General features: G+C 42.5%; 2 protein-coding genes across 2 annotated transcripts; both read left to right on the forward strand.

Annotated features, from left to right (window-relative positions):
* Nucleotides 1-2,753: 2,753 nt before the first annotated feature.
* pex19 (peroxisomal biogenesis factor 19) lies at nt 2,754-9,604 on the forward strand. Its single transcript, XM_084545916.1, has 8 exons — nt 2,754-2,892; nt 4,829-4,917; nt 5,125-5,287; nt 5,384-5,469; nt 5,549-5,722; nt 5,809-5,979; nt 6,557-6,601; nt 8,067-9,604. Exons 1-8 carry the CDS (start codon nt 2,829-2,831, stop codon nt 8,151-8,153), a joined length of 879 nt encoding a protein of 292 aa, XP_084402042.1. The 5' UTR covers nt 2,754-2,828; the 3' UTR covers nt 8,154-9,604.
* Nucleotides 9,605-11,186: 1,582 nt separating this feature from the next.
* On the forward strand, nt 11,187-21,593 carry copa (COPI coat complex subunit alpha). Its single transcript, XM_084546293.1, has 30 exons — nt 11,187-11,375; nt 11,718-11,831; nt 11,933-12,006; nt 12,098-12,178; nt 12,279-12,355; nt 12,540-12,649; nt 14,279-14,388; nt 14,636-14,735; nt 14,848-15,066; nt 15,248-15,398; nt 15,619-15,685; nt 15,768-15,843; nt 15,994-16,076; nt 16,373-16,598; nt 16,691-16,829; nt 16,977-17,139; nt 17,239-17,385; nt 17,585-17,774; nt 17,873-17,968; nt 18,084-18,172; nt 18,276-18,399; nt 18,559-18,648; nt 18,742-18,845; nt 18,977-19,120; nt 19,221-19,361; nt 19,519-19,701; nt 20,385-20,495; nt 20,609-20,770; nt 20,858-21,052; nt 21,215-21,593. The coding sequence occupies exons 1-30, from the start codon at nt 11,336-11,338 to the stop codon at nt 21,272-21,274; spliced, it is 3,666 nt and encodes a 1,221-aa protein (XP_084402419.1). The 5' UTR covers nt 11,187-11,335; the 3' UTR covers nt 21,275-21,593.
* The last annotated feature ends 67 nt before the right edge of the window (nt 21,594-21,660 follow it).

The raw sequence follows: 21,660 nt of genomic DNA on the forward strand, positions 1-21,660 counted from the left end.
TATTTTAAGATTTTTTTTTAAGAGTTTATTTTATTCATCCAAAGTGACCAATCTTGAAATGTCTTGTAAATTATTGAAAACTATGACTCACTATTGAAAATCTTTGCAAGCAAAGACAACAAAAAGTTTATTTTCACCAAAGTTGAAGCGCCACTTTATTTTATTTCAGTTATTTCCTTTATTTAGATTAAGAAACGTTCGCATAGAGTTTATTTTATTCACCCAAAGTCACAAATCTTGAAAATGTCTTGTAAATTATTAAAAAATAAAATAAAAAATGACGAAAATATGTGCAAGTAAAGATAGCAATCGATGAGTTATTTTATTTCAAGTGTTTAGATTATGGGGGGAAAACCCTCTGCATGACTCATTGCAAATGAAGTCGTCATTATTTTTGCTTCCCCATCAGCCGTATCCAGATAAGGCTAAATATTTATCAATGCTTGTCTCTGATTCATAGCGCACGGATGATGTTTGTATACGTCGCCTAGCAACAGCAGCGGTCGCCCTGGAAACCAGATGTATTTACCGAGAGCATCTCATAGACGCGCTTCCTGTTCGGACGAGGGGGAACTGTCCCCGGAGAGAAAGACTGAGAAAAGAAAGAAAAAATGAAGTGTCATCACATGCTCATTCTTAGCAGATTACTTTAACTCGCTCACAGTTCAACCACTGAAACACATAGGCGCGATATCACGTCATAGAGTTAGAGAGGAACACTGGCGGCTTTGTCTGTTTATCAGCAACATTTATCACTGAGGAGGAGAAAACAACAGCTTATGTCATGTGTTTTAGTGAAAGAGGTATTCAAAACTTTATTTTCTTCATTCTAAAAAGTACCAGTGCTCAATTTTCAAGTCAAAGTCCCTTTTAATATTACACTACAACTTACAACTACAACTACAACTACAACTACAACTTTTGCCGCCAGTCTTGGCCAGGACTCCCTGTGAGAAGAGTTACTGTAACTCAATGGGACTTTTCCTGGTTAAATAAAGGTTAAATAAATAAAAATAAAATACATTTTGTATTGATGTCGAATAGTGATTGGATAGATATGCAGCAAAACTCTAACTTTTGATTCCTATTTTAAAACATATGCAGATGTTAAGTGTATGGAAGTTGTTCATCTTTAAATAAAATCTCTCCTTTACAGTTACTCTTTTATTTTTATGTTTCCACAACAATTCTGTCAAAAATAGACATGCAAAGAAATAAAAACATCGTGACTTTAATTAATATAATGTCACATTCTTCGTGCAGGCAAGCATGACGCAACAAGTGTTGCACAAACGCACTGTTCCAAACACAAAATAACCTACGCGTAAAATCCCCCAGACTCCTACTGCGTCAACCGAGAGGTTTCTTACCTTTCTGATACTTGGCTGCAGCTGCTGCTGCTGTTCTCTGGTGCCCCCGGACATCCACTGAAAGACAGTCGCAGGTTGCAACTAAAGAAGAAAGATATTTAAGTTATATAATCATATAAGTATATATATTCAAGGATTTAAGGAGTTCTATTGTTAATTAAACACATGTTGGTACATGAGGTGGAACGAATTTAGTTACTCTGGTCCCGGTGCAAGCCAAAAAAATTAGCTAACTGAGTATAAAATAGCAATATGGGTAATCTAGACAGTATATATACACTATAATAAGTGAATTAAATGGGATGACACAACAATATACAGCAGTCCTGTACTATTGAGGTAGTGTGCAAATGGGAAGTTTAAAGTTGTACAATATTCAAAATCTGTGCAAAACAACCGCAATCTGTGCAAGATGTGTCTGTGGATGGTTGTCAGGGGCTACAGGGGTCCTCCAGCGTTCAACAGTCTCACAGCCTCCGGGAAGAAGCTGTTCCTCAGTCTGGTGGCCCTGCTCTCAATGCTCCGCAGCCTCATGACTGGGGCGGGGGGAGAGGGACAAACAGTGTGTGTGTGCATGGGGTGGGTGGGGTCTTTCATGATGCAGGTGGCCCTTTTCCTGCATCTGGAGGTGTAGATGTTCGTGGTGGTAATACTGTGTAAAATATATACAAATCCACTACCATCTCCTTGGTTTTAACTGTATTGATCCAAAGGTGGTTCGCTTCGCGCCATGAGACAAAGTTGTTTACCAGATCCTTGTCCTCCTGCTCCTGTCCATCCCTGACCCACCCCATAACTGCAGTGTCATCTGTGTTTGGTATGAAAACAATCTTGGTAGAGGGGTTTGATAAATGCAATGCCGTAAAAAAAAGTATTCATTTGCATCTCAGTTGCAGTTTGCAACAGGTGGAGAAAAAAAAAGTGACACTCAATGACATCATATTTGATGATCTCACCACTGGAAAAGGACAGATGTTTATATCACAACAGCTGCAGGAAAAGTCAATCGCAAACTTATAACTAGTTTAAGTCAAGGAGGGCTGTTCAGGTTAAGTGATCTTATTTTAATTATACGAGCTTCCTTGTATAATTAAGAGTTTGGAAAGGGCCCAAGATAAGGAGATATGACAATTAACATTTAAACAACCGTACTTTATCTAAAACTGAGCATAAATAAAAGTTAAAATATGTTAAATTAAATGTTCAGTCAGTTAGAAAAAAAATAAAAAAGAAGCAGAACCAATAAGGACGAATCAAACAGTCACTTTTAAATCAAATCTTCAGTTTCAGGTTCTGTGGTTTTCACTTCCAGCACCAGATGGCGCCAGACTTCAAATCAACAACTCAACGTCGCGGCTGTGTGACGTAATAATTCCCGCGACGTTTATTTGAAACGTCATTTTTCGGAGACCTGCGCTGCTCTGCTCTGCTCAGTAGCTGTTTGGAGACGGTAGCGTCATGGCGTCGGGGACAGGAGAGTCGTCCACTGGACACGATGCCGAACTGGACGAGTTATTGGACAGTAAGTGTCCTCGCTGTCGTTTTGACAGCGATTAGTTTTGGTGTTTAAACGGCCTCGGTGAGTCGCTGGACTCCTCCAGATTGTCTCTCTCTCCCACCGCGCCGGGGTGTTAGCTTAACGTCGCATCGCTTAGCTGCTAAATATCAACAAAATTAATGTTAGTTAAGGGAGACAGTTGTAGCCGCGGGTTATGTCAAAGCAAACAGAGACGAGACATTAGTTATAAAGTGCTTTGTGTCGCTAATGTTAGCTAATCCAGGTCTAGCCCCCTTGTTTATGCTCCTGTAGTCACCTACAACAGGGTCACAGAGAAAAATAACCTTCAGTCTTTGCAAAAAAACACTTAATGTTATTTTTACAGCGTTTACCGACCAGATGAAACACATTTCCTGCCGCTGAAAGATAAATTAGGACTTATTATTCGTTTGTTATCGTGCGCCTCTGTTTCCTAATCAAAACAAATGCACTCACTTGCCACTTCATTAGGTACACTGGTGATAATGAATCCTTTCTCATATAACAGTCACTAAATCTTATCTTCATGACGGTTGTGGTATTCAGTATTAGTTTATAATAACACAGAGTTTTCACTGTATTGTACTGACACGTGTTCCTATTATTTTGACAACCCCATTTAAGTCTGTGGACTGGGCAAAATAAAAAGAAACACCTTTGTGTTTAATGCAGTTTAACAGAACCACAAACCTCCAAAAATGGTCTTCCAGTCAGAATCACCGCCTTTCTGACGCTGTTTCAACATAAACTGAACATTATAACCTTCATGGTGATAAGATTAAGAGCAGGACTGTCATGATAGGATGCGTTTGTTTTTACTAGTGCACCTAATGAACTGGCAAGTGAGTGTGAATGACGACGTGGCCGCTTCCCGAAGAGAAACAACTGTCACAGCAATCAGTTATATTATTTAGAACTTTTAAATGTTCTAAACTTTAAAATTGTTTGGGGTTATAACCATGAAACAGTTTTTAGGGGAGAAAAACCTTTAGATGAGGAGTATATAGAGGTCTTAATCCAGATTATTTACCCCAGATTTTTCCCTTTTTTTTATCATAAAGGACAGACTGGATCAGAAATAACGAAAACCTGATAATGAATATGGAGGCTGGGCTGTCAGTTGTCATTTCTCGTATGTGTTTGTGTGTCTATTCAGTTAAACTACACATTTACTCCCAGTTTCCAGTTTATTAGTAACATCTAGATAAAACTAGTCTAATCCAACAGACCTTTAATTTATTCTGCAGCCGTAAAAGATTACAGTGTTTAGTTTCTGCTTGAACCGTTTTAGACGCCGAGCTTCTTTGTGCGCCTCTTATACGTTGCGTTATAACCTGTTTATGGCAATGGCGGTACACTGATTTTTATATTGGTGAATGTAAACTAAATATTGGTGTAATACTGTACACGTTAACCGGCATCACACACACCACGGTCTCCAAGGTAACTGAAGTCAAAGCAAAAAAAAAAAAAAACTGGAAATGGTGTTTGCATTTTATGACACATCCATTGTCGATTAATTTATTAGCAGGTTCACAAAAAAACGGAAAATATCTCTGGTACCATCCTCTAAAGTTAGAATTTTGTATTTTTAACCATTTATTTGATGAAACTCACCTTGTTTTCACCATTTTCTGACACTTTATAGATTAAATGATCAATTTCTTGACGTGGATAACAATCTGTAAATGTGTCTTTCATAAAAAAAATAAGTTGCAGCTTTAACATGTAGCAGTTTCAGTATTACTTAGAGAAGAAAGTATTCATTGGACTGCTCCGAAGGGGCCCCAAATAAACCAGGCCCTTGTTGTGCAGTATTACCAGTAAAAATAATACATTATAGTTTGACTTTAGACACAGTAAAGTCAGTTAACATACGCTGCAAAAGCTTTGATTCTTATGGCGTCTTTTTTTCTTTCAGGTGCGTTGGATGACTTTGACAAGACATCAGCTCCTCCAGCTCCTGAACCTGTAGCTGCCTCATCCTCAGCTAGTAGCGGTGCAGAGAAGGTCTGTGTTTATTTTATTTTTCCACTCGTCTCCAACAGTTTTCTCCTAACTGAATTGTCCTTGTGGTCTACGTGCTTCTTGTGAATTACTTTGACTCGGTTTGTCAAAAAAAGCAATGCAAGTGCAGCTGTTAAATACTGAAAAGAACGACACTTGGCTCGGTCTTTCTTGACGTCTCTGTAAATGACTTTACATTCCTACCTGTAGCCCCCCCTGCTTGAGGACTGCAAGATGTTTGAGACTCTCTTTGAAGGCGACATGGCTGCCCAGGCCAAAGATGAGTGGGAGAAGGCCATGTCAGAGCTGGCCCAGGAGGAGCCTGAACTACTCCAGCACTTCCAAAAGCTGTCAGAAGCTGCAGGCAAAGTTGGTAAGACCTGGACTTTTATTATTATTCATGGTTTATGTATTTTCAGTGTTCTGTTCTGTTCTTGCACCCTAAATGCTGCCTCTGTATTCTGACCAGGCACTGACACTGAATCCCAACAAGAATTCACTTCCTGTCTTAAAGAAACCCTTCGTGGACTGGCCAAAAATGCAGACAACCTGCAGGTGGGTCAAGTTAGAACTGAGCAATTTTGAGACTCTTAAATGGAAATAAGAAATCATTTGTGGGACGTTTTCTTTCCAGACGTCAGGACTCGCTGGAGATGACCTCGTCAAGGCTCTAGAAGGCCTGGGCCTGGATGAGGGCGGCGAAGGGGGTGGCGAGGATGGAAACATCCTGCCCATCATGCAGTCCATCATGCAGAATCTTCTCTCCAAGGAAGTGCTTTATCCGTCTCTTAAAGAGATCTCTACCAAGGTGTGCCTCTGATTTAATGCCAGCTGCTATACCAGCCCTTCAGTGTCCCTCTCAGTATTTGTAGTAAATGTCTCTGTCCGTCACAGTACCCGGAGTGGCTGGAGTCCAACAAGCCAAGCCTCAGTCCTGAGGACTACCAGCGCTATGAGCAGCAGGCCAAAATCATGGGAGAGATCTGTAAGCTGTTTGAGAAGGAGGACGAGGGGGCGGCAGATAAAGAGAGCACGTTCGAGAGCATCATGGACCTGATGCAAAAGGTGATGCATTTCTGTCTGGTTTCACATCACGTGGTTAAATATTCAACAGAGAACACTGATTAACAGCTTTTACAATCTGGATATATTTGCCTTCATTACAATGAATACTGTGGCTTTTTAATGTCTAACCACTACAAGTCGGAACCATCAGAGGCTGTTTACAGCAGACCGTGCTTTTGTTCTTCATTTTGATGAATTGTTCCTTAAAACCCTGGCTGTACATTAAGGATTATTAATGTGATGAATTGTTTTTAAAGATGCCTGAAAACAGAAACATCTAAGCTTCTTTATAGTATTATATATCAGTAAAATACTCTTTCTGGACCTCTGATGATGAACCCATATACATCAGGGATTCACAAAATACTGGACTCCACACGTGAATTTGGAAGAAAGAATATTTTATATTTTCCATAAAGCTTAATTGATTGGTCAGACTTGTGTGCACGTAGACGAGGCAGCGTTAGATTTAATAAATACTTTTCACGTCTCTCCAACAGCGTACAGAAAAACTTTTCACTCTGTGTGAAGTGCAGTTTTCCCCAAATCTGACTTCTGTTATTATGTTTGATTACAGCTGCAAGACCTAGGCCAGCCACCCAAAGAGCTGGCGGGTGATGCGGTAAGTTGCAGTAATAATATCTTATAAACATATGTTTTTGTCCTTCGTCACTGTGTTTGTTCACATGAATTCAAACTATTCATCTGGGTCTTTTAAAATTTGAAGGCTTACAAAGCTGTAATAAAAACGAGTTAACTCGCAGCCTGCATTCATCGTACACATCTGTGAATCATGTACTATGTCCAGATTTATGCAGCTTGCTTCGTTCTTCCGCTCAAAGTTTCTTCCTGTTAAAAGGGAGTTTTCGTTGTGTTATTCCCCGTCTATGCTTAAGCTGCATCTTCCCCAAGTCCCAAGTAGCCACCAAGATGCAATTTGTTCCAATATTAAATAAGATAATTTATTTACAAAAAAAATGAAACAAATTTGAAGTGAGCGGATGGTAACTTCGAGGTGGACTGAGGCCAAAATAACAAACACAACACTCCCACCTAGAAATAAATCAGATAACCTAACGAATACAAACTAATGACAGAACACTTACCTCCCTAACTAAACAAACAGGAGAAAAGAGTGAAATAGAACTGGCAGTCCACCCCTACTACTCAAAGGAGACTAACAGAACTAATAAGCAACAAACGAGCAAAAGAGAGGAGGGAGATGAGGCGGGCCTGCTGCCAGCACCGGCCGCCATCTTGGCCTCTTATATACACAGGTGACTCCGTGCTGCAGCCAATCATGAGCCAAGACCGGGACCTTCCCATGGCATGGCATGGCATGTGTGGGCATGGCACACACCTACTGTACATAATTAAGCAACACAACAACCTATAAACATAACAACAACCGTATCGTCACCTAATTGCTTGCTCTTTTTTGTTACTGGTGCTATACAGATAAAACTGAATTGCTTTCTAGTTTTTAATCTGGATTTATTTCTTATTCTATAACTTATTCTCAGTTATAGAGCGTAAAATTAACAAGCAAAAAAAGCACAAAGCATCTTTGTAAGAGTGTAGACATCTTCACATGTGTGTGGGCAAGAGAGGCAAGGTAGTTCAGATGGTTTGTTCCGATTGGTATCGGGGCCGATCCAGGCATTTTTAAAATTATTGCATCGGATTTGGCGTCAGTGTAGCATCAAAACGTCCTCTCCTCCTCTGTTTTAATGGAGGTTGGCTAGCGTCAAAGCCATCGAAATCCTGTGACTAAACTCATCTGCTGTGTGGAAGAACTTTACTCTGGGAAATTGAGTCAGACAGAAATAAATGATGTAATGTGAATGCTGAGTTTAAAGGAAAAGAAAAGTATTCTAGAGACCATGTCAAGGCCTCTGGAGCTAATCTACGAGCTATTCTCTCCATGCTTCATTAGCCTTATTTATTGGAGTTAATACAGTTGCAGAATAAGTGAAATAAGAAGAGCCTTTATGAATCTCCAGGGGACTCTGAATATTTAAAGATCTGTATCATTAATACATTGTACGTTAATTGTTGCGTCCTTCCTCTTCCTTCTTCTCCTCCAGCCTCCTGGATTTAACTTTGACATGGAGTCCCTCAATCTCCCAGGAGGGGCCGGGGCCGGGGCGGCAGAGCAGTGCTCCATTATGTGACGCGGCAGCGGCGGGCTCCATCAGAAGCACTGGAACCAGAGGGTCACTCTGTGTGTGTGTGTGTGTCAGCAACAGGGAGGGGCGACGGCGTGTGGAGCGAAAAGGTCGGGACGGGGAGCGTGACCAGACTGTGGACAGGAGGAGGAAGAACCAACAGGAACCAACACTCACAAGAACACAAGAAGAATCTCCTCTGTAACATCCACCGAACGCACCGCTGAGAGCATTTGAACATCCGTGCATTAGCTTGTCATCAGTTGCCACAGCTTCTTAGTTTTAACAGAGTTCCTAAAAGCAGAAAAGACCACTGCCACCGCTCCACTTGTTGTTTTTACGTACTGTTTAGCCTCATGGTAAAAAAAAAAGAAAATCGGTCGAGCCACTTCACGGGTATAAACAGTGCCTTTGCAAAATGACTTTAACTTATTGTAAGCACTTCAGATTAGAGTTTTAAAACCCTGGTTTACATCAAATAAGTGGTCTTTTTTTTTTTCTCTTCGGTTTTCCTCTAAACCTACATTAACTGTAAAAGATTAAACTTAACGAGTTATTAATATCATGCAAGAAAACTGGAAAAAAAATAAGTGTTTAGCTGTTAATTATTAAAATAACTAAAAAGACTACAGGTGAGTAACAAAAGTTGCCATCTCCTACTGTAAGTCAGCCAGCTAATTTAACCCAGTCCCCACATGTTGGTGCCCATTCCCAGGTATTGATTTGACGTGATTGAGATGATGATTCCCGGATGCCTTTGCTGTGGTTACAGTGATCATTATGGTGTAGAATTACTGTCCAAAGTGCTTTCCTCGTGATTCCCAATTAGTTTTTTTTTTTTTTTTAAATGTGCAGAGTGATGTTTTGTTTCGGTACGGGGTCCCTGCCAGGAAAGGAAAACACCCGAGCAATATTTCAGAGTGAACCTTTTCCTAGCTTTCTAGAAAGGGTGGCGGGCAAGCGAAGTAAAGTAAACATCACGTTGTGTCACGTGAGGAGAGAAAACACGTCTGCAATTGGTGCAGATGACGTCAGCCGCCTGATGCTAGCACTTTTTCGGCGGTGGTTGCGGGGTTTGTTTACTCCGACCACTTTTCATCGGCTCCAATTCCCGGGTGGACAAAAGTGTACCACTGTAACTATGGAGAGAGCTAGAAATCACACGACCATCAGCCCATCAATAACTGTTTTATAGAGGAGTACTGTGAAAGAAAGGAGTCAGTGAGGCGTGCACTGAAAACAGATCAGACTTACATCAGCTGAGGGCAGGCCGCTGTGGGGAGGGGGGGCAAAGTCTATTCAACTCTCAGGGCCGATGCAAACGTGCCCACGGCACTGTCAAAAAGAATACCTGTTATTTGACACTTTTGATTTGTTTTGTAAATATATGAAATAAAATAATGGTAAGAATGATTTTTTTTTTCTCATGGAGTTTTACTTTAATTAATTCACTGCACTTATTGTCGCAATATACTTCTGTCTCAATGGTGTTATTGCAGCCAGGAATACTGATGAACCAGTGAGTGTCTCTATACACATTCACCGCTCTCATCTCCTTTTTACCAGAGAAGTACCAAATGACTGGACTTCTTTTGATTTATGTCAGTGAATATTTATGCAGTTGCTAATTTTAACGTTAACACATTTGAATTAATTCACATCAAATTGTAGAAATCGGGTTTCACTTTGACAATAAACGGTTTTTATTTGTAATTACTTGGTTAAAAAAAGGAGACAAATTATATTGATTCCATTTAAGATAAAAGGAATAATTTTTATTTATGTATGGTATTCCTTTAAAGGACTCGAACATAAAAACCTAAAGTGTTGGATCAAAAATATACAACACTGTTCAGTGTGTATATGGAAGCATTACAAGTTATGAAGAATAAGAATAGAATATTATATCTTCATATAAATATGCATTTAAATATTTATGCACATGTTAAAGTTGTCAGTAAAAAAAATTACAAGGTATACGTGACGTAATATTTTCATTTTAATTAACTATTCAAAAGTTTTTTATACTTACGAATTTTTAAAAGATTTTGAACTTTTGTTTTAAAAGGAGTAGTTTTCTATAGAATTGCAAAATCTCAAATAATAGTCTATATACTTAAAGATATGATCTCAGGTCTATCTATGAGCTTTACTCCAGAGTTTTTAATTTTTAATTTTTTCTGTTAGGTTTCCCTTTATTTGTTTGTTTACTGCTCAATCAAACAAGCGTCATCTACTGATAAAAATGTAACACTAAAAGGACTTATATAGTGGATGTTGATTTTTATGGGTCAAACGACTCTTCCCACTTCTTCTACGTCTGATAGTAACAGTCAAAGAATAACTCAGATCCAGGGCAAACCTTCAGGACAGGAAAACCAAGCAATAGTCTGGAGCCCTGTGAAAAAAAAAGATGATAACCGTAACAACTGTACAACCTTTAAACCTACAAGGGCCTTATGGTGCATCAACAATACTCCACAACGCCCCCTGGGAGCATTTTTATCTACTTTATGACAGATTATGCTAGTTTGGACTAGGGGTCACCTAAACATAGGATCGCCACTGATCAGATCCACGATTAGTCTCAAATCAAAGTCTTTTTAGCAGCTGTTCTGGAGCTTTCAGTCAAATCAAACGACCTTTAACAACATATGTCATTTTACTAGTTAATATAGTATTGTGCATTTTAAAATTCCCTTTTTGTCCCAGCACTTTAATATCATTATTAAATTTGATAGAAAGCACTGTAGCAACTAAAAAATAGATCCTGTAGTGATTTAAAACATACATGTTTTTTATTTTATTTACCTCAACATGTTGTTTTAATGTATTTCTACATTTTTCCAACTTGTAAATAAAACCTAATACTTTTATATAGAAATGTGTAATCTAGATGTGTTATGGCGATGTCTTCTTATCAGTGCCGTTCTATGCGTCTTATTTCTATCGGCCGCTGCCGTGGCGCTTTCTGCGTCACCGAATTTTCACTGCGAAACTTTATTGTCCAAAACCGGAAGACAAAACGGGCTACGTGTCAGGAAAAAGGAGAATCGGCTAAATGGGCGAAGGAGATCAGGCCGCCTGAGTCCAACTGTCTGCAACGTTTTGGGTTGTTTTTATTGTTCGTGGGGAGTTGTGTTTTTACACAGCGCTACAGTTGACGTCTACACGGTTCACCGGAAACGATGTTAACGAAATTTGAAACAAAGTCGGCTCGTGTCAAAGGTAAGAATTTGCCAGCTCCGGTTAGCAAAGAAGCTAACGGTAGCTAGCTTGGCGTTATCCCGTTCTTTAAATGTTTAATACATACATTAAATTGTAAGAGGGTTGTGTATAACTTTAAGTCACGTATAATACACCCCATTCAGATGTAGTAATGTTAGCGAGCAAGCTTAAAACCTTGTATGTTTCTTAAGTTAGCTAGCTAGCTAACGTTTCCAGCTGCACTTTTCAGCTTGATGTGGTTTAACTGCTCTCACATATTACGATGACCTCTCATCTTCTGAAGCGTAACGGCCTGTTTTGTGTGACATTGTGAGATTGTTGATCGGCTGTGTTGCATTTCAGGCCTGAGTTTCCATCCTAAAAGGCCATGGGTCCTTGCAAGTTTGCACAACGGTGTCATCCAGCTGTGGGACTATCGGATGTGTACCCTGATTGACAAGTTTGATGAGCATGATGGTAGGGCAGCGACGTGGCTGGTGTAAAATTATATTGTTTCAGTTAAACACTTTGCTCGTTGTAGATATGAATTAAATGTTTTTGTGTGGTTTCCTCCACAGGCCCTGTCAGAGGAATTGATTTCCATAAGCAGCAGCCTCTGTTTGTGTCTGGGGGCGACGACTACAAAATCAAGGTGCCTGTTTCTGCTTCTCATCTCGATGGTCGTGTGGCTCAAATATTTCCCTGCAAGACTATCAGTGAGTAAATATTCCTGTTTTGATCAGGTGTGGAACTACAAGCTGAGACGCTGCCTCTTCACCTTGCTGGGACACCTCGACTACATCAGAACCACCTTCTTTCACCATGTGAGTCTCAAGAGTTCAGTGTGCTTAAGACTCTGTATATTCTTATTTATCTAGTAGATTTACTCTTCACTGAATCAATAATTTATTAACCAACCTGCAGGAGTACCCTTGGATTCTGAGTGCCTCCGATGACCAGACCATTCGCATCTGGAACTGGCAGTCCAGGACCTGTGTCTGGTAAGACCCTCCACCAACTGCACTGTTTTACTCATACATGGAGAGTATTTAAAAACATTAGCACGGAGAGAACAGCTTTGCATCTAATGGGTCAACAACGGCTCTAAAATGTCAGTGGAAATGACAAATCCTGAAGGCCAACATTATTATTTGAATACGTGTCCCCTTTCCTCCTTGTCCACAGCGTGCTGACCGGCCATAATCACTACGTGATGTGCGCCCAGTTCCACCCGTCCGAGGACCTGGTGGTGTCCGCCAGTCTGGACCAGACCGTGCGAGTGTGGGATATCTCCGGTGAGGGCTTGGGGGACAGTGGACCCAGTGGACAGTGGGCTGGGTTTTTTTGGGGGGGGGGTGGGAGGGGTCGGGGGCAAAGTGGTACAAAAGACGAGGAAGAAGACGTTCAGGACTCATGTAAAGTCCTGAACGTCTTCTTCCTCTTGGACTTGTAGAGGACAAATCTCTGTGGGCTGTTTGCAGAAACACCTCTCTTTATTTTCAGTAAAGATAGAGACAGGGAGTGAGATGTGTTGGCAGAACAAATTTATAGTGTGGTTTTTAGAAATGAAAACTGCGCTGTAAATGTTCTGAATGAAGAGTGGGTTTTACAGATTAGAGAAGCGTAGTAGAAAATACACATAATCAGGAAATCCGAGAGGTGTTTCTGTGCGTTCGCATGCTCTTGAAATCTGTCAGTATTATTTCTTCTGTCTTGTCTCTGCACTAACTAACCCATTAACTGTCTCTCATCTACTTTCACCTTCTCACCTACGAATATGATGTGCATTTGTCACCTGTCCTGAATTTGTGTGCTTTGACATTCTCTTTGCACTGAGCATGGTTGCATCCATCTGTATTGTTTTCCTCTGAGATCACATGCGGCATATACAGTTTTTACGCTTAACTCTCGGCGCTACGTGGTTGGCTAAGATTTATTTTTAGAGGGATGTAAACTTTGCTGTTATACTGCTTCCCATTCTCTTATTTACCTTTTTACAATGGTTTAAATTGCATCAAGAAAATGACAACTACTAACTAGTTTTATAGAATGTCTCTTACGTGCTTAAACTCAGTATTTATCTTTAAAATATTGCTATACTACCAATGACACTTGCACGGCTGGCTTAGGATGTAACAAGGCATACAAGAGTGTTTGTATATCTTGTAGCCACATTTATTTATTTTTTTATCAGCTGTATTTCTAACCTATAAACTTGACAGTCCGGAACCTATTAACTCTGCATGTAACTCAAACATCCTGACAGAAACATGCATGAGCCTTTAAGAAAACAAACATTCGACGCCCCATCAGAGCACGTCTTTACAACCCCGGCCACCGCTCCCACCTCCCATCATCCACGACACTTCCTGCGTCCTCTTTATCCCATGCTCTCCCTGGAAACATCCATACCTGCACACGGGTTCCTAGTGCCATTCCTCTCCCTGCGTGTCACCTCTCTCTGTGCTGTTGAGCTGTCTGTTCACCACATCGCTTTAACGGGCAGGAATCATGAACACAAGCTGTGTTTTCTCAAAATTATTACGGATCACATTTGAGTCTGGGAGCTAATCAGTCATCTTTGCTCTGCTGTCCAATCACGAGTTTTCCTCTGTGCGCCGATGATTCATTAACCCAATCAACTGCTTCCAGACTCAAGTTGGTTTGTAATGAGAGATCAGAGGTTGTGTCGGTGTGTTTCAAACCTGTGTGTGTGTGTTCAGTAGCCCAACAGCTCTTTCTCTTTGTAATTCCTCCGTTTCTCCTCCCATTATATTTCTCCGTATTTGATTATTTAATTAACTTGTGTCTTGTTTCTTATGTTTTCCCTCCTCCTCCGACCCGTACTGTGGTTGTTCCCTGTGTAACATGAATGTGGCTCCCCTCCCCTCCCTTGCACGCGATGCTCTGAATGATGGTTCCAGGTCTGAGGAAGAAGAACCTGTCTCCTGGCGCCGTGGAGACCGAGGTGCGCGGCATCTCCGGCGTTGACTTGTTCGGCGCCTCGGATGCTGTTGTTAAGCATGTCCTTGAGGTGAGCTGCAACTTTCACGTGTATGTTTCTATTTTAATTTAATTTAGTATAAGGGAGAGAGAATCTGCGATTTAAAAGCGCCAAAGGAGAATGGAAGGTGTTTGTTCAGAGAAGAGATTTTTGTAGTTTGGACTGGAGTCCCCCAAAACCTAGGATCGCCACTGATCAAGCAGCTACAAGTGCTGGGACATCTGAGGGAGTTTTGTTTGTATTTGTGTGACTTGAGGTCATGTGTTTATGTGTCTAGGGTCACGACCGTGGGGTCAACTGGGCAGCCTTCCATCCCAGCATGCCCCTCATCGTGTCTGGAGCTGACGACAGGCAGGTCAAGATCTGGAGAATGAACGGTGAGTCCCTTTTAGATTATTATTAAAAGACGCAAGACACGACGGCCGTCAACAGTCTGCTGACTAGCGCCTGCTAGTTTTTGTCAGTGATCGTCTCCTCTCCCCCTTTCAGAGTCCAAGGCTTGGGAGCTGGATACGTGCCGGGGCCACTACAACAACGTGTCCTGTGCCGTCTTCCACCCGCGCCAGGAGCTCATTCTGTCCAACTCTGAGGACAAGAGCATCCGGGTGTGGGACATGTCCAAGAGGACCGGAGTGCAGACCTTCCGGCGTGACCACGACCGCTTCTGGGTGCTCGGGGCCCACCCAAACCTCAACCTGTTTGCTGCTGGTAAGTGGAGACCGTTCTCCTCCTGAATAGATGTGATCTCTGTGGGATCTCGTTTTAATGAGTTCATTAACAAGGCATTGCTCAGCAGCAGGAAATGATTGGGGGACGTTTCTTCTGCAGGGAAGAAATACAGTATGTGTGTTTGTTGTACTGAGCAATGGGTCTGCTTTGTGTCCTACAGGCCATGACAGCGGTATGATTGTGTTCAAGCTGGAGCGCGAGCGTCCGGCCTACGCTGTGCACGGCAACATGCTGTACTACGTCAAGGATCGCTTCCTCCGCCAGCTGGACTTCAACAGCAGCAAGGACACCGCTGTCATGCAGCTTCGCAGGTACGTGCACACTTAATTCTATTGTAATATAACATAATAAATAGTTGTATTGTCCAATAAATTGCTTCTTATTCTCTTGATTGTTTGGTGCATAAAAGAAAGTTTCTGTCAATGCACTACTCAGCTAATCCTTAGAGCATTAATTTTATTTTATAATACAAACAATAATATTGAGCATTGTCCAAAAACATCTCCTTTAAACTCATTTCACTTGAAACAGTGGATCTAAGTTCCCGGTGTTCAGCATGTCTTACAACCCGGCTGAGAACGCTGTCCTGCTCTGCACTGTAAGTATCTCTCACCCAGAAATAAATGCACATCACTCAGTTTCTTCCATGCGTTTAATCTAATGCTCTTTACTTCCTGCAGAGAGCGACCAACCTGGAGAACAGCACCTATGACCTGTACTCCATCCCGAAAGAAAGTGATTCTCAGAACCCCGATGGTAAAGAAATACCTCTCTGCATCTTAACGTGTGATTGATGAAATGTCATGTCTTATTTTGTTCTGTGTCATTGATGTATTTTCCCCAACACTGTAAGTTGTTGGCACCATCAGAAACTAACCTGGGGTCTTTTATTTTTGTTAAATTCAGCTCCGGAGGGGAAAAGGTCTTCTGGTCTGACAGCAGTCTGGGTGGCCAGGAACAGATTTGCCGTCCTGGACCGTATGCACTCTGTGAGTTCATGTGTCCATTCGGTTGATTTAAGAACTGAGAAATGGTTTAAAAACACTGACAAATACTTTAGAGAAGATTGGAAATTTACCTGTATGTCACATAAGATTACATTTGTTTTGCATTAAGCTAATTTGAAGTTGAACATATATTCTTTTACAAACTAGTGACCTAACCAAGTCCTAACCAATTTATTCAGTTTAAAAAAAGTTGTCATCCATATATCAGCACTTTCTGAAGCTCTACCATTTATTTGGCTCAATGCTCATTACATATAATCCTTCCTTCTCCGCTGCAGCTGCTGATTAAAAACCTGAAGAATGAAATCGTGAAGAAAGTGCAGGTGCCGAGCTGCGAGGAAATCTTCTACGCCGGCACGGGCTCGCTGCTGCTGCGCGATGCCGACGGCGTCACGCTGTTCGACGTGCAGCAGAAACGCTCCCTGGCCACCGTCAAGATCGCCAAGGTCAAGTACGTGGTGTGGAGCGCCGACACCAGCCACGTGGCTCTGCTGGCGAAGCACGGTGGGTGGACGCGAAGGCTTACTTTGCAGATGAATGATTTGTGAGAGTCTGCAAAAATCTAAATCTTCTTTGCTCCTTTTTCCTCCCTTCAGCTATCATGATCTGCAACCGTAAGCTGGAGAGTCTGTGCAACATCCATGAGAACATCAGGGTGAAGAGCGGAGCCTGGGACGAGAGCGGCGTCTTCATCTACACCACCTCCAACCACATCAAATACGCCCTCACCTCTGGGTACGTGCTGGAAAGAAAAACAGTTGCTCCTCTTCGACCAGGCCACGGCGGCAGATCTTAACCGATTTAACTTTGGCTGTTTGGTGAAATCTGTCTGCCTTTCACATCTAACACTGTACTTTTTTTTGTGTGTGTGTGTCCCTGAAGTGACCACGGCATCATCAGGACACTGGACCTGCCCATCTACGTGACCCGCGTGAGAGGCAACAGCGTTTACTGCCTGGACAGGGAGTGCAGGCCTCGCGTCCTCACCATCGATCCCACCGAGTACCGCTTCAAGCTGGCCCTGGTCAACCGTAAATACGACGAGGTTGGTTGTTTGTGTAGAGACATAACCGGAGTGTTCTGCCTCCGTGTTTCTGTTGGACAGCTCTGATGTCCTCCTTCTTACTTACTCTGCCCCGTCCAGGTGCTCCATATGGTGCGTAATGCCAAGCTGGTGGGCCAGTCCATCATTGCCTACCTGCAGAAGAAGGGCTACCCCGAAGTAGCGCTGCACTTTGTCAAAGATGAGAAGACACGCTTCAGTCTGGCTCTGGAGTGTGGCAACATTGAGGTGAGCTGACGGTGTTGCTTAGGTCAGAATGACCTCTATACTGATTAACCATTGGCCTTTAAGATAATAAGGGAATACTTGTGGCCTTAGTAAGAAGAAAGAGTAGGACAGGGGATGCATTGTTGCAAGTACGACTTCTGTTTAGCTGCTGCAAAACACCCAAACTGCAATACAACCAAAAACCCCTCCACCATTCCAGGTGGCGTTGGAGGCAGCCAAGGCCCTGGATGAGCGCAGCTGCTGGGAGCGTCTGGGCGAGGCGGCGCTGCTGCAGGGTCACCACCAGGTCGTGGAAATGTGCTACCAGAGGACCAAGAACTTCGACAAGCTCACCTTCCTCTACCTCATCACTGGTAACCTGGCCAAGCTGCGCAAGATGATGAAGATCGGTGAGTGGCGGCGAATGTAGTGATCGGGTGAGGGCGAGGTTTTTGGTTCACTTGCGGCGTATTCAACGTCTGTGTGCTCTCTGTCTCTGTGTTTGTAGCTGAGATCAGAAAGGACATGAGCGGTCACTACCAGGCTGCTCTCTACCTGGGAGACGTCAGCGAGAGGGTCCGCATCTTGAAGAACTGTGGACAGAGTGAGTTCATTTATCATTAAACATGTGTCTCTTTACACCTGATCCTGTTGTAAACCTCGTCGCTTGTAGTGCCAAGTCCAATAAGTCGGCATGTGTCGCTCTTGTGTGTTTGCAGAGTCTCTGGCTTACCTGACTGCAGCCACGCACGGGCTGGACGAAGAGGCCGAGGCGCTGAAGGAGACTTTTGACCCAGAAAAGGAGACGGTATGTTGGGAAACCTTCAGATTTCAGTTTTTACTTCAACTGACGATAAAATCCCTCTTAGAAAGACGCATCATTTCAATAATATCGCGGTCGTGTCCCGTAGGTACCGGATGTTGATCCCAATGCACAGCTGCTGCAGCCCCCTCCACCCATCAACCCTCTGGACACCAACTGGCCCCTGCTCACTGTATCAAAGGGCTTCTTTGAGGGAGCCATTGCAGCGAAGGGTGAGTCATCGGCCCCGACACATGATTTAAAGTTGACCGTATATAGGAGAGGGTTATTTTTATATCTTTAAAGATGTTTAACTGTAAAAATAAAACTTTACTTTATAATAGTTCTTGAAACCATTTGATAAGAGTGAGATCTGTCGTCTTCCGTTGTAGGGAAGGCAGGTCAGATGGCTGCCGACCTGGATATGGAGCCTACAGGAGGCGAGGGCTGGGGAGACGATGCCGAGCTTCAGCTGGACGACGGTAAATTCACACTTGAGTTTTTCAAGATTGAGCTTTCAGTGAGCAGATCAGACCCAATGACGACGCATTTCATTTCTTTCTCTGTTCCGTCAGATGGCTTCATGGATGCGCAGGACGGATTAGGAGAGGAAGGACTGGTGAAAGAGGAGGGAGGAGGCTGGGAGGTTGAGGAAGACCTGGACCTTCCTCCAGAGCTGGTGAGAGGACGCGAGAAATGCTAACACCAGTAACAAGACATGCAACAATAAGTCACATCAGATTTTATCGGTGCTGTCTTCTTTCAAACTTCACCATTCACCCTTTTTTTTGTCTTTCTTGCAATCTACAGGACGTGCCGGTTGCAGGTGGAGGAGCAGAAGACGGCTTCTTTGTCCCACCCACCAAGGGTATGAGTCCAACCCAGATGTGGTGCAACAACTCCCAGCTGCCAGTGGACCACATCCTGGCTGGCTCCTTTGAAACTGCCATGAGAGTACGCTCACATTTAGTTTTTTCCTACATTTTTAATACAAGCTGTTGGGGTATAAACATATCATATTGTTTTTTTGTTTTTTTTATTTCCTCTACTGCAGCTGCTTCACGACCAGGTTGGAGTTGTGAACTTCGGCCCCTACAAATCGCTCTTCATGCAGACGCTGTCTCGAGGCCGCACCTGTTTCCTGGGGCTGCCCTCTCTGCCCTGTCTGCGTGGTCACCCCCAGAGGAACTGGAAGGTACCGCTGTTAGTTATGTGGATTTATTTTGTTGTGTTTCGAGGATATCAGGCGCCTGATTTACTCATGAGCTGTATTAGTTGGCGCATTTGTGTCTGGTTTTCTAATTGGCTGCGAGAAGCAAATATAAAAGCAGTTTTTTTTTTTATTTGTTTAGGACTGTGGGGCTAAGCAGGGGCTGCCTGCTGTGGGCTTGCGCCTCTCCGATCTCATCGCCCGCCTGCAGCAGTGCTACCAGTTGACCACCTCTGGGCGCTTTGAGGAAGCCGTTGAGCGCTTTAGAGTCATCCTGCTGTCCGTGCCTCTCCTGGTGGTGGATAACAAGCAGGAGATTGCAGAGGTGAGCAACAGCCGTGCACATGGCTGTAGGTTGTTGTGGTTTTCACATGAATTATTCTTGGGTTGTGCATTTATTGGCATTTCAAGTTTTCTTTTAAAACCAGGAGCGAAGACGGGAAAAGCTTCTGTTATTTGTTATTTATCCTATAGTTTAAAACAAAAAGAGAAAGCTAATATTAGACTTAATTTTCTTTCTGCTAACGTGATTTGAAAAAAATAAAAGTGCAACAGGTCATGGATCATTATATTCAGCACTAAATAAATCTGGAGCATGAAGACAAACCCGTATTTAGAAGATAAGCGCTCAGAGATAAATTCAGATGACAAACCTTGTCATGAAGTTTAAAATTACATCTGAATATTGTTCCAAAGTCTGTTCTCCGTTTTGATCAACGTAAAAGTTTTTCAAAGAGCTACAAAATTATTGACTGCTGTAAAAAAAATCCTTCTTCATTATCGTCGTCTTCTTCGCCTACAAAAATGTTTGTTATATGAATCCAATAACGTCTGACAAAAGGTACATGTACTTGTTTAGCATTTTCCCTCTTTGCTTTTTAAATTAAAACTCAAACTCGTATTTGTTTTTATTTTAGAGTCTAAAACCAAATGTAAATTTCCAAAAAGTACACGGACCGTATGTGTATAAACATATTCATAAATGTGACCGTATTAAATGGGTTTCAGGCTCAGCAGCTGATCACCATTTGCAGAGAGTACATAGTGGGTCTGACCATGGAGACCGAGAGGAAGAAGTTGCCTAAAGACACGTTGGAACAGCAGAAGAGACTGTGTGAGGTAAAGACATGACGCAACCTTGACTTGAGTGTCAAATCCGGTCAAAATGTGTCCACAAGTCATTGTTGTTGCTTCCTTTTTTTTTTTTCTTACTCATGGTGTTCTCCTTGCAGATGGCTGCTTATTTCACCCACTGCAATCTCCAGCCGGTCCACATGGTGCTGGTGTTGCGCACAGCTCTGAACCTCTTCTTCAAACTGCGTAACTTTAAGACGGCTGCAGGATTTGCGCGACGCCTCCTGGAGCTTGGGCCAAAGCCGGACGTTGCACAGCAGGTTGGTTTTTTTTCATCAAAGTATTTAAATTTAAACTTTTTTATTCTCTTACCATCAATATTAAATATCTCTCTCTTTACCATTTAGACCCGCAAGATTTTGGCTGCCTGCGAGAAGACCCTGACAGACGCACACCAGTTGAACTACGACCCCCACAATCCATTTGACCTGTGCGCCGCCTCTTTTGTTCCCCTCTACCGCGGACGCCCCGTCGAGAAGTGCCCTCTGTCTGGAGCTTGCTACTGTCCCACTTACAAAGGCCAGATCTGCAGGGTCACACAGGTAGGGGAGGGACAAACCACATGCAACAACAACATGAAAAAAAGACTACATTTAGATTTACAAAATGAGGAGAGGCCATTTAAAAGCAGAACAAAATCTAGATTAGATTAGAGATTGTTGTCTTTATCCTCTAACCCTCTGAATTTCCCCCTCATTCTCTAGGCCACGGAGATCGGCAAGGACGTGATCGGTCTGCGCGTGAGCCCACTCCAGTTCCGCTGAAAGAGGACAAGCGAAGGAGGATGTCCCGAATCACATCCACACTTATCTACTCTGTAGAAATAATACAATTATTGAGAACGAGAAAATAAAAGCAAAAAAAGATATATATGTTTGCTCACAGTGATGTTAAACTTCCTTAAACCTCTCGGCTGTCTTCTCCCACGCACCACCTATTCAACAAAAAGCTTTTTCTCGTGTGTGTGTGCGCTGTATGAGAGCTGTAAAATCCTAACTGTTGGCTTTTTTTTTTTTTTTGTGGCACTACTCTGTTGTATCCGGGGGAAAAACCTCAATAAATATGCCTGTTTATGAAGAGAAATGAAGTGTGTGTGTGTGGGTTTTTTGATGTGGTGACTTTGTGGTTTAACAAGCTGAATTGAGATGGT

This window comes from Chelon labrosus, assembly GCF_963514085.1.
Source record: "Chelon labrosus genome assembly, chromosome: 6".
Classification (NCBI taxonomy): domain Eukaryota; kingdom Metazoa; phylum Chordata; class Actinopteri; order Mugiliformes; family Mugilidae; genus Chelon; species Chelon labrosus.